At 51.7% G+C, this 15,893-nt stretch overlaps 1 protein-coding gene across 1 annotated transcript in view; it reads left to right on the forward strand.

The window, feature by feature from the left end:
* Window positions 1-1,923: 1,923 nt before the first annotated feature.
* LOC142484915 (kielin/chordin-like protein) overlaps window positions 1,924-15,893 on the forward strand; it is a 61,135-nt gene continuing 47,165 nt past the window's right edge. Inside the window, exon 1 of the mRNA XM_075584162.1 lies at window positions 1,924-3,139. Within this exon, the coding sequence (XP_075440277.1) occupies window positions 3,028-3,139 (112 nt within the window). The 5' untranslated portion in view covers window positions 1,924-3,027. The remainder of the gene's footprint in view (window positions 3,140-15,893) is intronic.

Genomic DNA, 15,893 nt, shown 5'->3' on the forward strand with positions numbered 1-15,893 from the left:
ACACAAGCAAATCCTCAAGCCACTGCATGCTGTTTTAAATGATTTTTCAAAGCGTCAGGGGAGTTCGTCTCGAAGTCATAGAATAGAAAAACGTATCATAGTGCAAAAATGTTTGAACAGTGAAAAAAGTGAAATTCATCCAAAATGACTACTCACATTTTAAGTAATCAAATTAGACATTCATCCAACTTAAGGGGTGGATGCGCCCTATGTGTAAACAGCAGCCACCAATCACAACCTCCAAAGGAGAAAAAAGAGAGACCATATAGTGTAGAGGTAAAACAATTATATTATCAAAACATGATTCAAGGCTTACACTTCATACGGACGATGTGGGCACTCATAGGTAGCGGTTGACGGATATCCCTGGGGCTCGCGATTCCTCTGGGTACTCGGTCACCTCCGCTCTCTCTGGAGACACTTGGATCCACACCGGAGCTTTCGTCCCTTCACTTCCGGCACGCCGAGAGCCTCCCAGGCTCCCGCTGCGTCACTTCCGGTGCGCTGGGGGCTACCGGATCAGATGGTATAGTGGATTTCTCGTGTTCCCCTTCTCTTGGCTGTTTGACTGGAACACTCTACGCGTTTCGTCGCTCTCTCTTGCGAATTCATCAGGACTTCCCAGGGGGCTGCTACTACATAGGTGAGACAGGGCAGGGGCTAAACAAGAGAATGAACCTGCACCGCCACAGCATCACACGCGGAACAAGAGACAGTCCTGTTGGCGAACATTTCTCTGACTCTGGCCATAAGATGAACGATCTGAGGGTTGCCATACTCAAAGGTAATCTTAAAACCCCGAAAGAGAGACGGTTGCATGAATACAAATTTATGCAACTGTTCGGGACACTTAGCAGTGGCCTAAACAGAGATCGAAATTTTATGAGTCACTACTGACACTAGTGAACTCTCTTCCCATGAGCGCTAAAGGCCATGTCTGTACATACTGTGCTATATGTATGCACACACAGCTGTCTCTCACACACACTTATACTCCTTGTTTTTCCATCCCTATACACCAATAGGGACCACAAAGTATCCACACACTTTTAGTTGTGTTACTAACTCTCACATTTCCACACCCACCCACACCATTTATATCCACTTCCACTCCACACACACCTTTTGTAAAGCACTGTATATACTGTGGGCTCTCCATTCATGTTAATTCACACTGATACACATACATACTCTTACATCACTTACTTTCAGGAACCTTTTGACACCTCCAGCCATAAAACACATCCACACCGGGGGAAGGACCAGCACAGATAACATTCCAATAGACACTGTTTATAGTATAGCTTTTCCTTGCTTCATTAATTGTAACATCGCCGGAAGAAGAGATCAGTGTATCTCGAAAGCTCGCACAAATAAAAGCATTTCGTTAGCCACAGAACGGTATCATCTATTTATTTTTTTATTATTGAAGCTCGGCTAACACGGTACTGATACCTCTACACATATATATATATATACACACACACACACACACACATATATATATATATATATATACATGGCTGGGCACATTTAGTGATAGAGAGAAATTCCCTGCGCTATGTGAGGGAATTTCTAGGCAGGTTCCGGTGAGAGTCCAAACACCTCACTCTGTGATCCACTATCCATACCCCCCCCCCCACAAACTCCCCCCTCCCCCCCTGCCACAACCCCCCCCCCCCCTCCCCAAACTAACTACCCCCCTCCCCAAACTAAGTGCTCTGCACACAGAGATCAGAGAAGGAATTTGGTGTGAATGTCAGAGGAGGGGCTGAGGGGGGAGGCAGAGAGACAGAGGGGGGCTGAGAAGGGAGGGATAGAGAAGAACAGAGGGGAGGTACGCAGAGAGAAAGAGAGGGGAGGGATAGAGAAAGAGAGGGACAGAGAGGGGAGGGGTAGAAAGAGGCACAGAGGGGGGAGAGTTTGCCAGAATCAGTCCCTCTCTTCCTGCTCAGTCTCACAGGGAAGGATTCAGCTGTACCAGGCTGGGGGGCTACATGCAGCTGTACCAGGCTGGGGGGCTGCAGACAGCTGTACCAGGCTGGGGGGCTGCAGACAGTCCCCTCATTAGCAGGAGAAGGCTGAGGCACCTGGGATGAGCTGTCCCTGACTCCAGGTCACTGTGTGCAGGTGACATCTCTTTGCACCGGACAGGTATCCTCTGTGTCCTCACTGTGGGGACGTGACACCAGCTCAGGACCCTGCTCTCCTCCGCTGAGCGTATGGCTTCTCCAGGGGCAGGACTACCCCTCCTCTGATACCCTCCCTGGTGTATCTGCAGCTTTTTGGACTAGGGCAGAAGCCCCTGAGCAGCATCACCACCTGTGTCCTGGGACAGGACCGGTCACCCCTGCTGCATCCCACCTAGCACCCAGCGTGTCCTGGGACAGGACTGGTCACCCCTGCTGCATCCCACCTAGCACCCAGCGACCGGTCACCCCTGCTGCATCCCACCTAGCACCCAGCGTGTCCTGGGACAGGACTGGTCACCCCTGCTGCATCCCACCTAGCACCCAGCGTGTCCTGGGACAGGACTGGTCACCCCTGCTGCATCCCACCTAGCACCCAGCGTGTCCTGGGACCGGACCGCTCACCCCTGCTGGACCCTCTGTCTGTACGAGACCTCTCTTTTTGGGGCTCCAGTGCACAAACAGAAGACGCCCCGGGACACTGCCGCCGCCCTCCTGTCTGCGCCCCAGTGTAACATTGATTCCCAGCCCCTCTGCACCTGTAAATCTCCAACTGTACTCATCTCTCTGCTACACCTCCAGTGTGACTGGCACTGACCCCTTGCGGTGTGCCCTGGGAACCCCTCCTGGCACTGCCACCCTCCTGGCACTGCCACCCTCCTGGCACTGCCGCCCTCCTGGCACTGCCGCCCTCCTGGCACTGCCACCCACCTGGCACTGCCGCCCTCCTGGCACTGCCACCCACCTGGCACTGCCACCCTCCTGGCACTGCCACCCTCCTGGCACTCTCTTGCCCCAGTTTATGATGCGCGCTTAGCTTCGCCCTCTCTGTGGCACCATGCTGACCCCCTGCTGGAACCTTCTCCTGACCCTCCTCTTCCACCCCTGCCTCTGCCAGCCCCCGGGGCACCACGACCTGGACGTGCCACTGCAATACTACGATGACAATGGTGAGTGAGAGGCCAGCACTGCCCACCTACTGAGGTGAAATACGGGGGTCGTCTCAGGGCACCTCCCTGTTATACGCAGTGAGTTGCGTTACCATCAGGGAACATATATCCTTCAGCTGCATGTAGCAACTTGTATAATACAGTAAGGCACTCATCAAACAATACCACTGGGCGGATAATACACAAGGCACTCAGGAGTTGGGTTACCATCAGTGAATAACCTTGACCTGCCAATAGTCAATTGTATAGAGCGATTAGGCACTCTGGAGATGAGTTACCCCTGGATAATTCCGGGGGAATAGAATGGTGGCACTCACACACCCAGTTATATCAACCAATGGATAATCCGTGAGAAACACAAGAGTTGCGTTACCACCACATTAGCACTCGGTGCCAATGGTCTTTGCCGTCAGGACTAGTATTGTCCCAACAGCAAGTGTTAGAAATAAACCTACAGCACCTTTTCCGTGTGCTACATTCTACACCTGGGGGGGGGGGGGGGGGGTGTGCACACCTGGGGGGGGGGGGTATAATAGGACTGGACCTGAGGGGAGGGGTGGGAGGACTGCACACCTGGGGGGGTGTAATAGAACAGGACCTGAGGGGGGGAGGACTGCACACCTGGGGGGGTGTAATAGGACAGGACCTGAGGGGGTGGGAGGACTGCACACCTGGGGGGGGTGTAATAGGACAGGACCTGGAGGGGGGGAAAGGCTGCACCGAGGGGGAGGGCTGCACCTGAGGGAGGGAAGGGCTGCACCAAGGGGGGGGAAGGGCTGTACACCTGGGGGGGGGGGGGGGGTGTAATAGGACTGGACCTGGAGGGGGGGAAAGGCTGCACCGAGGGGGAGGGCTGCACCTGGGGAGGGGGGGGAGGAGGGGTGCACCTGGGGTGGTCCGGTTCAATAAGGGTGCCCGCCCAGGAATGACACCTCCATATAATCAGGGCGGATTACCATCAGGTCTACTGGTTCAGAAGATCTTGTGATGAAGGCACCGAGGAAGTTAGGTTACTTTCTGGTTATATCACCCCTGGGGCCCTATCAAATCCAAACACTGAAGGTGTACTACCTTACTGGGGTAGTAACGTGGTATAATATCACCTTACTGGGGTAGTAACGTGGTATGATATCACCTTACTGGGGTAGTAACGTGGTATGATATCACCTTACTGGGGTAGTAACGTGGTATGATATTACCTTACTGAGGTAGTAACGTGGTATGATATTACCTTAGTAGGGTAGTAACGTGGTATGATATTACCTTAGTGGGGTAGTAACGTGGTATGATATTACCTTAGTAGGGTAGTAACGTGGTATAATATTACCTTAGTGGGGTAGTAACGTGGTATGATATTACCTTAGTGGGGTAGTAACGTGGTATGATATTACCTTACTGGGGTAGTAACGTGGTATGATATTACCTTAGTGGGATAGTAACGTGGTATGATATTACCTTAGTGGGGTAGTAACGTTGTATGATATCACCTTAGTGGGGTAGTAACGTGGTATGATATCACCTTAGTGGGGTAGTAACGTGGTATGATATCACCTTACTGGGGTAGTAACGTGGTATGATATCACCTTACTGGGGTAGTAACGTGGTATGATATTACCTTAGTGGGGTTGTAACGTGGTATGATATTACCTTAGTGGGGTAGTAACGTGGTATGATATTACCTTAGTGGGGTAGTAACGTGGTATGATATCACCTTAGTGGGGTAGTAACGTGGTATGATATTACCTTAGTGGGGTAGTAACGTGGTATGATATCACCTTAGTGGGGTAGTAACGTGGTATGATATCACCTTAGTGGGGTAGTAACATGGTATGATATTACCTTAGTGGGGTAGTAACGTGGTATGATATCACCTTAGTGGGGTAGTAACGTGGTATGATATTACCTTAGTAGGGTAGTAATGTGGTATGATATTACCTTACTGGGGTAGTAACGTGCTATGATATCACCTTAGTGGGGTAGTAACGTGGTATGATATTACCTTAGTGGGGTAGTAACGTGGTATGATATCACCTTAGTGGGGTAGTAATGTGGTATGATATCACCTTAGTGGGGTAGTAATGTGGTATGATATCACCTTAGTGGGGTAGTAACGTGGTATGATATCACCTTAGTGGGGTAGTAACGTGGTATGATATCACCTTAGTGGGGTAGTAACGTGGTATGATATCACCTTAGTGGGGTAGTAACGTGGTATGATATCACTTTACTGGGGTAGTAATAACGTGGTATGATATTACCTTACTGGGGTAGTAACGTGGTATGATATTACCTTAGTAGGGTAGTAACGTGGTATGATATTACCTTACTGGGGTAGTAACGTGGTATGATATTACCTTAGTAGGGTAATAACGTGGTATGATATTACCTTAGTAGGGTAGTAACGTTGTATGATATCACCTTAGTGGGGTAGTAACGTGGTATGATATCACCTTAGTGGGAAGTAACGTGGTATGATATTACCTTACTGGGGTAGTAACGTGGTATGATATTACCTTACTGGGGTAGTAACGTGGTATGATATTACCTTAGTAGGGTAGTAACGTGGTATGATATTACCTTGCTGGGGTAGTAACGTGGTATGATATCACCTTAGTGGGGTAGTAACGTGCTATGATATTACCTTACTGGGGTAGTAACGTGGTATGATATCACCTTACTGGGGTAGTAACGTGGTATGATATCACCTTAGTGGGGTAGTAACGTGGTACGATATCACCTTAGTGGGGTAGTAACGTGGTATGATGTTACCTTAGTGGGGTAGTAACTTGGTATGATGTTACCTTAGTGGGGTAGTAACGTGGTATGATATTACCTTACTGGGGTAGTAACGTGGTATGATATTACCTTACTGGGGTAGTAACGTGGTATGATATCACCTTAGTGGGGTAGTAACGTGGTATGATATTACCTTACTGGGGTAGTAACGTGGTATGATATCACCTTAGTGGGGTAGTAACGTGGTATGATATCACCTTAGTGGGGTAGTAACGTAGTATGATATCACTTTACTGGGGTAGTAACGTGGTATGATATCACCTTAGTGGGGTAGTAACGTGGTATGATGTTACCTTAGTGGGGTAGTAACGTGGTATGATATCACCTTAGTGGGGTAGTAACGTGGTATGATGTTACCTTAGTGGGGTAGTAACGTGGTATGATATTACCTTACTGGGGTAGTAACGTGGTATGATATTACCCTACTGAGGTAGTAACGTGGTATGATATTACCTTACTGGGGTAGTAACGTGGTATGATATTACCTTAGTAGGGTAGTAACGTGGTATGATATTACCTTACTGGGGTAGTAACGTGGTATGATATTACCTTAGTAGGGTAGTAACGTGGTATGATATTACCTTACTGGGGTAGTAACGTGGTATGATATCACCTTAGTGGGGTAGTAACGTGCTATGATATTACCTTACTGGGGTAGTAACGTGGTATGATATCACCTTAGTGGGGTAGTAACGTGGTATGATATCACCTTAGTGGGGTAGTAACGTGGTATGATATCACCTTAGTGGGGTAGTAACGTGGTATGATATCACCTTAGTGGGGTAGTAACGTGGTATATTACCTTACTGGGGTAGTAACGTGGTATGATATTATAACGTGGTATGATATTACCTTAGTGGGGTAGTAACGTGGTATGATATCACCTTAGTGGGGTAGTAACGTGGTATGATATCACCTTACTGGGGTAGTAACGTGGTATGATATCACCTTAGTGGGGTAGTAACGTGGTACGATATCAACTTACTGGGGTAGTAACGTGGTATGATATCACCTTAGTGGGGTAGTAACGTGGTACGATATCACCTTAGTGGGGTAGTAACGTGGTATGATATTACCTTACTGGGGTAGTAACGTGGTACGATATTACCTTACTGGGGTAGTAACGTGGTATGATATTACCTTACTGGGGTAGTAACGTGGTATGATATTACCTTACTGGGGTAGTAACGTTGTATGATATTACCTTAGTAGGGTAGTAACGTGGTATGATATTACCTTAATGGGATAGTAACGTGGTATGATATCACCTTAGTGGGGTAGTAACGTGGTATGATATTACCTTACTGGGGTAGTAACGTGGTATGATATCACCTTAGTGGGGTAGTAACGTGGTATGATATCACCTTAGTGGGGTAGTAACGTGGTATGATATCACTTTACTGGGGTAGTAACGTGGTACGATATCACCTTAGTGGGGTAGTAACGTGGTATGATATTACCTTACTGGGGTAGTAACGTGGTATGATATTACCTTACTGGGGTAGTAATGTGGTATGATATTACCTTACTGGGGTAGTAACGTGGTATGATATTACCTTACTGGGGTAGTAACGTGGTATGATATTACCTTAGTAGGGTAGTAACGTGGTATGATATTACCTTACTGGGGTAGTAACGTGGTATGATATTACCTTAGTAGGGTAGTAACGTGGTATGATATTACCTTACTGGGGTAGTAACGTGGTATGATATCACCTTAGTGGGGTAGTAACGTGCTATGATATTACCTTACTGGGGTAGTAACGTGGTATGATATCACCTTAGTGGGGTAGTAACGTGGTATGATGTTACCTTAGTGGGGTAGTAACGTGGTATGATATTACCTTAGTGGGGTAGTAACGTGGTATGATATTACCTTAGTGGGGTAGTAACGTGGTATGATATCACCTTAGTGGGGTAGTAACGTGGTATGATATCACCTTAGTGGGGTAGTAACGTGGTATGATATCACCTTAGTGGGGTAGTAACGTGGTATGATATCACCTTAGTGGGGTAGTAACGTGGTATGATATCACCTTAGTGGGGTAGTAACGTGCTATGATATTACCTTACTGGGATAGTAATGTGGTATGATATCACCTTAGTGGGGTAGTAACGTGGTATGATATCACCTTAGTGGGGTAGTAACGTGGTACGATATCACCTTAGTGGGGTAGTAACGTGGTGTGATTTCACCTTAGTGGGGTAGTAACGTGGTACGATATCACCTTAGTGGGGTAGTAACGTGGTATGATGTTACCTTAGTGGGGTAGTAACTTGGTATGATGTTACCTTAGTGGGGTAGTAACGTGGTATGATATTACCTTAGTGGGGTAGTAACGTGGTATGATATCACCTTAGTGGGGTAGTAACGTGGTATGATATCACCTTAGTGGGGTAGTAACGTGGTATGATATCACCTTAGTGGGGTAGTAACGTGGTATGATATCACCTTAGTGGGGTAGTAACGTGGTATGATATCACCTTAGTGGGGTAGTAACGTGCTATGATATTACCTTACTGGGATAGTAATGTGGTATGATATCACCTTAGTGGGGTAGTAACGTGGTATGATATCACCTTAGTGGGGTAGTAACGTGGTACGATATCACCTTAGTGGGGTAGTAACGTGGTGTGATTTCACCTTAGTGGGGTAGTAACGTGGTACGATATCACCTTAGTGGGGTAGTAACGTGGTATGATGTTACCTTAGTGGGGTAGTAACTTGGTATGATGTTACCTTAGTGGGGTAGTAACGTGGTATGATATTACCTTACTGGGGTAGTAACGTGGTATGATATTACCTTAGTGGGGTAGTAACGTGGTATGATATCACCTTACTGGGGTAGTAACGTGGTATGATATCACCTTAGTGGGGTAGTAACGTGGTATGATATTACCTTACTGGGGTAGTAACGTGGTATGATATTACCTTAGTGGGGTAGTAACGTGGTATGATATCACCTTAGTGGGGTAGTAACGTGGTATGATATCACTTTACTGGGGTAGTAACGTGGTATGATATCACCTTAGTGGGGTAGTAACGTGGTATGATATCACCTTAGTGGGGTAGTAACGTGGTATGATATTACCTTAGTGGGGTAGTAACGTGGTATGATATTACCTTAGTGGGGTAGTAACGTGGTATGATATTACCTCAGTGGAGTAGTAACGTGGTATGATATTACCTTAGTGGGGTAGTAACGTGGTATGATATTACCTCAGTGGGGTAGTAACGTGGTATGATGGTATGATATTACCTCAGTGGGGTAGTAACGTGGTATGATGTTACCTTAGTGGGGTAGTAACGTGGTGTGATATTACCTTAGTGGGGTAGTAACGTGGTATGATATCACCTTAGTGGGGTAGTAACGTGGTATGATATTACCTTAGTGGGGTAGTAACGTGGTATGATATTACCTTAGTGGGGTAGTAACGTGGTATGATATTACCTTAGTGGGGTAGTAACGTGGTATGATATTACCTTAGTGGGGTAGTAACGTGGTATGATATTACCTTAGTGGGGTAGTAACGTGGTATGATATTACCTCAGTGGGGTAGTAACGTGGTATGATGGTATGATATTACCTCAGTGGGGTAGTAACGTGGTATGATGTTACCTTTGTGGGGTAGTAACGTGGTATGATATTACCTTAGTGGGGTAGTAACGTGGTATGATATCACCTTAGTGGGGTAGTAACGTGGTATGATATTACCTTAGTGGGGTAGTAACGTGGTATGATATTACCTTAGTGGGGTAGTAACGTGGTATGATATTACCTTAGTGGGGTAGTAACGTGGTATGATATTACCTTAGTGGGGTAGTAACGTGGTATGATATTACCTTAGTGGGGTAGTAACGTGGTATGATATTACCTCAGTGGGGTAGTAACGTGGTATGATATCACCTTACTGGGGTAGTAACGTGGTATGTTTGTGGCATGTGCATGTTTTGGTACACAGGAAGCTGTGTGTTAGACGCTCCGGTGAGAAGGTGTTAGGGGGGATTAACCCCTTGTGTTTGTAATGCCACTAGTCCCGTGGCCTGCGACGTGGTCAGAGGTGAGCAGCTGATAGTGACCAGGAAGTAACACAATGAGAATACCAGAGTAATATATCTCTGCGGTTCCACAGCGAGAACGGGCACAGACATGGCCACGCCGTGGCGTTAGTACTCTGGCACTGAATGGGTTACCAGCGCACAGGGCTGCCTGCACCTAGCGGTGTGCTGTGTAACGCCAGTCCCCCACCAACAGGTCAGGTTTTCAGGATATCCCAGCTTCAGCACAGGGGGCTCAATCAGTCCCTGCTTCAGCACAAAGGGCTCAATCAGTCCCTGCTTCAGCACAAAGGGCTCAATCAGTCCCTGCTTCAGCACAAAGGGCTCAATCAGTCCCTGCTTCAGCACAGGGGGCTCAAACAGTCCCTGCTTCAGCACAAAGGGCTCAATCAGTCCCTGCTTCAGGTGGCTCAATCAGTCCCTGCTTCAGCACAGGGGGCTCAATCAGTCCCTGCTTCAGCACAAAGGGCTCAATCAGTCCCTGCTTCAGCACAAAGGGCTCAATCAGTTCCTGCTTCAGCACAGGTGGCTCAATCAGTTCCTGCTTCAGCACGGGGCTCAGAGGATCCTCTGATTGAGCACCCTGTGCTGAAGCTGGGATATCCTGAGAACCTGACCTGTTGAGGGGTTTGAGCACTGGAATTGAGCCCCCCCCCCCCCCCCCCCGCGCTGTAGAGTAGGCTTGTTAATGATGAAGTAGTGATACTCGGCACCCTCTTGTTCCACAACCCTCTGATCACTGAGCAGTAACCCGGTTCCCAGGAATGAGACTGCGGGGGATAAATACGGGCCGCCCCCCTCTCATCTCACCCCAAACCCCCTCTCCTCCCGCACGCTGACCCGCACAGAGCGTGCAGCCACCTCCGGGACGGATAGCAGTGACTGTACGTGAGCGGAACCCTTCTGCAGGCGTTGCTCACCCCTCTGGCAGTGCAAGGGTTAAGCACCGGGGTTTATACCTAATCAATATCCTTCTACATGTGTGCGAGAGGAGAACAGGCACGCGCATCACATTCATGTGTGAGAGGGGGGTGTCATTGTGAGTAGGGGGGGTGAGTGTGAGTGGAAGTAGAGGGTCTGAGTGCGAGTAGAGGGGTCTGAGTGCGAGTAGAGGGGTCTGAGTTTGAGTAGTGGGGTGTGAGTGGAAGTAGATGGGACTAAGTGTGAGTAGAGGTTTCTGAGGGAGTAGAGGGGTGTCAGTGTGAGTAGAGGTTTCTGAGTGTGAGTAGAGGGGTGTGAGTAGATGAGGGTGAGTAGAGGAGTGAGTAGAGTGCTGTGTGTGTAAGTAGGGGGGTCTGTGTGAGATGAGGGGTTTGAGTGTGTGTAGAAGGATTCTGAGTAGAGGTTTCTGAGTGCAAGTAGAGGGGTCTGAGTACAAGTAGAGGGGTCTGAGTGGGAGTAGTGGGGTGTCAGTGTGAGTAGAGGTTTCTGAGTGTGAGTATAGGATTCTGGGTGAGTAGAGGGGTGTGAGTAGATGAGGGTGAGTAGATGAGTGTGAGTAGAGTGCTGTGAGTGTAAATAGAGGGGTCTGTGTGAGACGAGGGGTTTGAGTGTGTGTAGAAGGGTTCTGAGTAGAGGTTTGAGTGGGAGTAGAGGGGTCTGAGTGAGTAAAGGTTTCTGAGTGGAAGTAGAGGGGTGTCAGTGTGAGTAGAGGTTTCTGAGTGGGAGTAGAGGTCTCAGTGTGAGTAGAGGTTTCTGAGTGGGTGTAGAGGGGTCTGAGTGGGAGTAGAGGTGTTAGTAGAGGCTTGTTAGTAGAGGAGTATTAGTAGAACTCTGAGTAGAGGAGTGTGGGTGTAAGTATAGGGATCTGGGTGTGAGTAGAACTGTGAGTAGAGGGATGTGAGTGTGAGTAAAAGAGTCCTGAGTGTGAGCAGAAGGGTGTGAGTATGATTAAAGGGGTGTGTGATTAGGAGTGTGCGTGTGAGTAGAGGGGTGTGAGTAAAGGAGTCAGAATGTGAGTAGAGGGGGGTCTGAGTAGAGGGGTCCGAGTCTGAGTGTGTCGAAGGCTTTATTGGAAATTTGGGTCATCTCTGTGTATGAGAGCTCCTTATATCGAGTGACACATAGGCGCCTGTCCCTCCCACCGCAGGGTGACACAGTGACATTGAGATGGGGTCCCTCCCACCGCAGGGTGACAGTGACAGGGAGATGGGGTCACTCCCACAGCAGGGTGACACAGTGACAGGGAGATGGGGTCCCTCCCACCGCAGGGTGACACAGTGACAGGGAGATGGGGTCCCTCCCACCGCAGGGTGACAGGGAGATGGGGTCCCTCCCACCACAGGGTGAAACAGTGACAGGGAGATGGGGTCCCTCCCACCGCAGGGTGACACAGTGACAGGGAGATGGGGTCCCTCCCACCGCAGGGTGACAGGGAGATGGGGTCCCTCCCACAGCAGGGTGACAGGGAGATGGGGTCCCTCCCACCGCAGGGTGACACAGTGACAGGGAGATGGGGTCCCTCCCACAGCAGGGTGACAGGGAGATGGGGTCCCTCCCACCGCAGGGTGACACAGTGACAGGGAGATGGGGTCCCTCCCACCGCAGGGTGACAGGGAGATGGGGTCCCTCCCACAGCAGGGTGACAGGGAGATGGGGTCCCTCCCACCGCAGGGTGACACAGTGACAGGGAGATGGGGTCCCTCCCACAGCAGGGTGACAGGGAGATGGGGTCCCTCCCACCGCAGGGTGACACAGTGACAGGGAGATGGGGTCCCTCCCACCACAGGGTGACACAGTGACAGGGAAATGGGGTCTCTCCCATTGCAGGGTGACAGGGAGATGGGGTCCCTCCCATCGCAGGGTGACACAGTGACAGGGAGATGGGGTCTCTCCCACCGCAGGGTGACACAGTGACAGGGAGATGGGGTCCCTCCCACAGCAGGGTGACAGGGAGATGGGGTCCCTCCCACCACAGGGTGACACAGTGACAGGGAAATGGGGTCTCTCCCATTGCAGGGTGATAGGGAGATGGGGTCCCTCCCACTGCAGGGTGAAACAGTGACAGGGAGATGGGGTCCCTCCCACCGCAGGGTGAAACAGTGACAGGGAGATGGGGTCCCTCCCACCGCAGGGTGAAACAGTGACAGGGAGATGGGGTCCCTCCCACCGCAGAGTGACACAGTGACAGGGAGATGGGGTCCCTCCCACAGCAGGGTGACAGGGAGATGGGGTCCCTCCCACTGCAGGGTGAAACAGTGACAGGGAGATGGGGTCCCTCCCACTGCAGGGTGAAACAGTGACAGGGAGATGGGGTCCCTCCCACCGCAGGGTGACAGGGAGATGGGGTCCCTCCCACCGCAGAGTGACACAGTGACAGGGAGATGGGGTCCCTCCCACAGCAGGGGGAAACAGTGACAGGGAGATGGGGTCCCTCCCACCGCAGGGTGAAACAGTGACAGGGAAATGGGGTCCCTCCCACCGCAGGGGGAAACAGTGACAGGGAGATGGGGTCCCTCCCACCGCAGGGTGACACAGTGACAGGGAGATGGGACTCCTCCCACCGCAGGGTGAAACAGTGACAGGGAGATGGGGTCCCTCCCACTGCAGGGTGAAACAGTGACAGGGAGATGGGGTCCCTCCCACCGCAGGGTGAAACAGTGACAGGGAGATGGGGTCCCTCCCACCGCAGGGTGACACAGTGACAGGGAGATTGGGTGCCTCCCACTGCAGGGTGACAGGGAGATGGGGTCCCTCCCACCGCAGGGTGACACAGTGACAGGGAGATGGGGTCCCTCCCACTGCAGGGTGACACAGTGACAGGGAGATGGGGTCCCTCCCACTGCAGGGTGACAGGGAGATGGGGTCCCTCCCACCGCAGGGTGACACAGTGACAGGGAGGTGGGGTCCCTCCCACCGCAGGGTGACACAGTGACAGGGAGATGGGGTCCCTCCCACAGCAGGGTGACAGGGAGATGGGGTCCCTCCCACCGCAGGGTGACACAGTGACAGGGAAATGGGGTCTCTCCCATTGCAGGGTGACAGGGAGATGGGGTCCCTCCCACCGCAGGGTGACACAGTGACATGGAGATGGGGTCCCTCCCACTGCAGGGTGACAGGGAGATGGGGTCCCTCCCACTGCAGGGTGACACAGTGACAGGGAGAAGGGGTCCCTCCCACCGCAGGGTGACACAGTGACAGAGAGATGGGGTCCCTCCCACCGCAGGGTGACACGGGGAGATGGGGTCCCTCCCACCGCAGGGTGACACAGTGACGGGGAGATGGGGTCCCTCCTACCGCAGGGTGACACAGTGACAGGGAGATGGGGTCCCTCCCACCGCAGGGTGACACAGTGACGGGGAGATGGGGTCCCTCCTACCGCAGGGTGACACAGTGACGGGGAGATGGGGTCCCTCCTACCGCAGGGTGACACAGTCACAGGGAGATGGGGTCCCTCCCACCGCAGGGTGACACAGTGACAGGGAGATGGGGTCCCTCCCACCGCAGGGTGACAGGGAGATGGGGTCCCTCCCACCGCAGGGTGACACAGTGACAGGGAGATGGGGTCCTTCCCACCGCAGGGTGACACAGTGACAGGGAGACGGGGTCCCTCCCACCGCAGGGTGACACAGTGACAGGGAGATGGGGTCCCTCCTACCGCAGGGTGACACAGTCACAGGGAGATGGGGTCCCTCCCACCGCAGGGTGACACAGTGACAGGGAGATGGGGTCCCTCCCACCGCAGGGTGACAGTCACAGGGAGATGGGGTCCCTCCCACCGCAGGGTGACAGTCACAGGGAGATGGGGTCCCTCCCACCGCAGGGTGACACAGGGAGATGGGGTCCCTCCCACCGCAGGGTGACACAGTGACAGGGAGTTGGGGTCCCTCCCACCGCAGGGTGACACAGTGACAGGGAGATGGGGTCCCTGCCATCGCAGGGTAACACGGTGACACATGGACAGGGTGACACAGGGTGACACATGGACAGGGTGACACATGGACAGGGTGACACGGACAGGCTGACACAGGGACAGGCTGACACAGGGACAGGCTGACACAGGGACAGGCTGACACAGGGACAGGGTGACACAGGGACAGGCTGACACAGGGACAGGGTGACACAGGGACAGGCTGACACAGGGACAGGCTGACACAGGGACAGGCTGACACAGGGACAGGCTGACACAGGGACAGGGTGACACAGGGACAGGCTGACACAGGGACAGGGTGACACAGGGACAGGGTGACAGACTGTAGGGCTCTCCCAGCATTGAAGGGGTTATTGTGGCTGTATAAGGAGGTGACGTGGGCACCACCAGGAGACCCCAATATCTGGGACAGAGGCCAACCCCCTCACTCTGATCCTTACTGCGCTGACTCATCTGTACAGCTGTGTGATAGGGCAGCCAGGGGAGACACCCGCAGAGCATCGCGCATCCTAATGTAACCTCTACCGCCCCGCAGAGCATCGCGCCTCCTAATGTAACCTCTACCGCCCCGCAGAGCATCGCGCATCCTAATGTAACCTGTACCGCCCCGCAGAGCATCGCGCCTCCTAATGTAACCTCTACCGCCCCGCAGAGCATCGCGCCTCTTAATGTAACCTCTACCGCCCCGCAGAGCATCGCACATCCTAATGTAACCTCTACCGCCCCGCAGAGCATCGCGCATCCTAATGTAACCTCTACCGCCCCGCAGAGCATCGCACATCCTAATGTAACCTCTACCGCCCCGCAGAGCATCGCGCCTCCTAATGTAACCTCTACCGCCCCGCAGAGCATCGGGCCTCTTAATGTAACCTCTACCGCCCCGAAGAGCATCGCACATCCTAATGTAACCTCTACCGCCTCGCAGAGCATCGCACCTCCTAATGTAACCTCTACCGCCCCGCAGAGCATCGCGCATCCTAATGTAACCTGTACCGCCCCGCAGAGCAGCGCGCATCCTAATGTAACCT

This window comes from Ascaphus truei, unplaced genomic scaffold (genome assembly GCF_040206685.1).
Source record: "Ascaphus truei isolate aAscTru1 unplaced genomic scaffold, aAscTru1.hap1 HAP1_SCAFFOLD_465, whole genome shotgun sequence".
Taxonomy (NCBI): domain Eukaryota; kingdom Metazoa; phylum Chordata; class Amphibia; order Anura; family Ascaphidae; genus Ascaphus; species Ascaphus truei.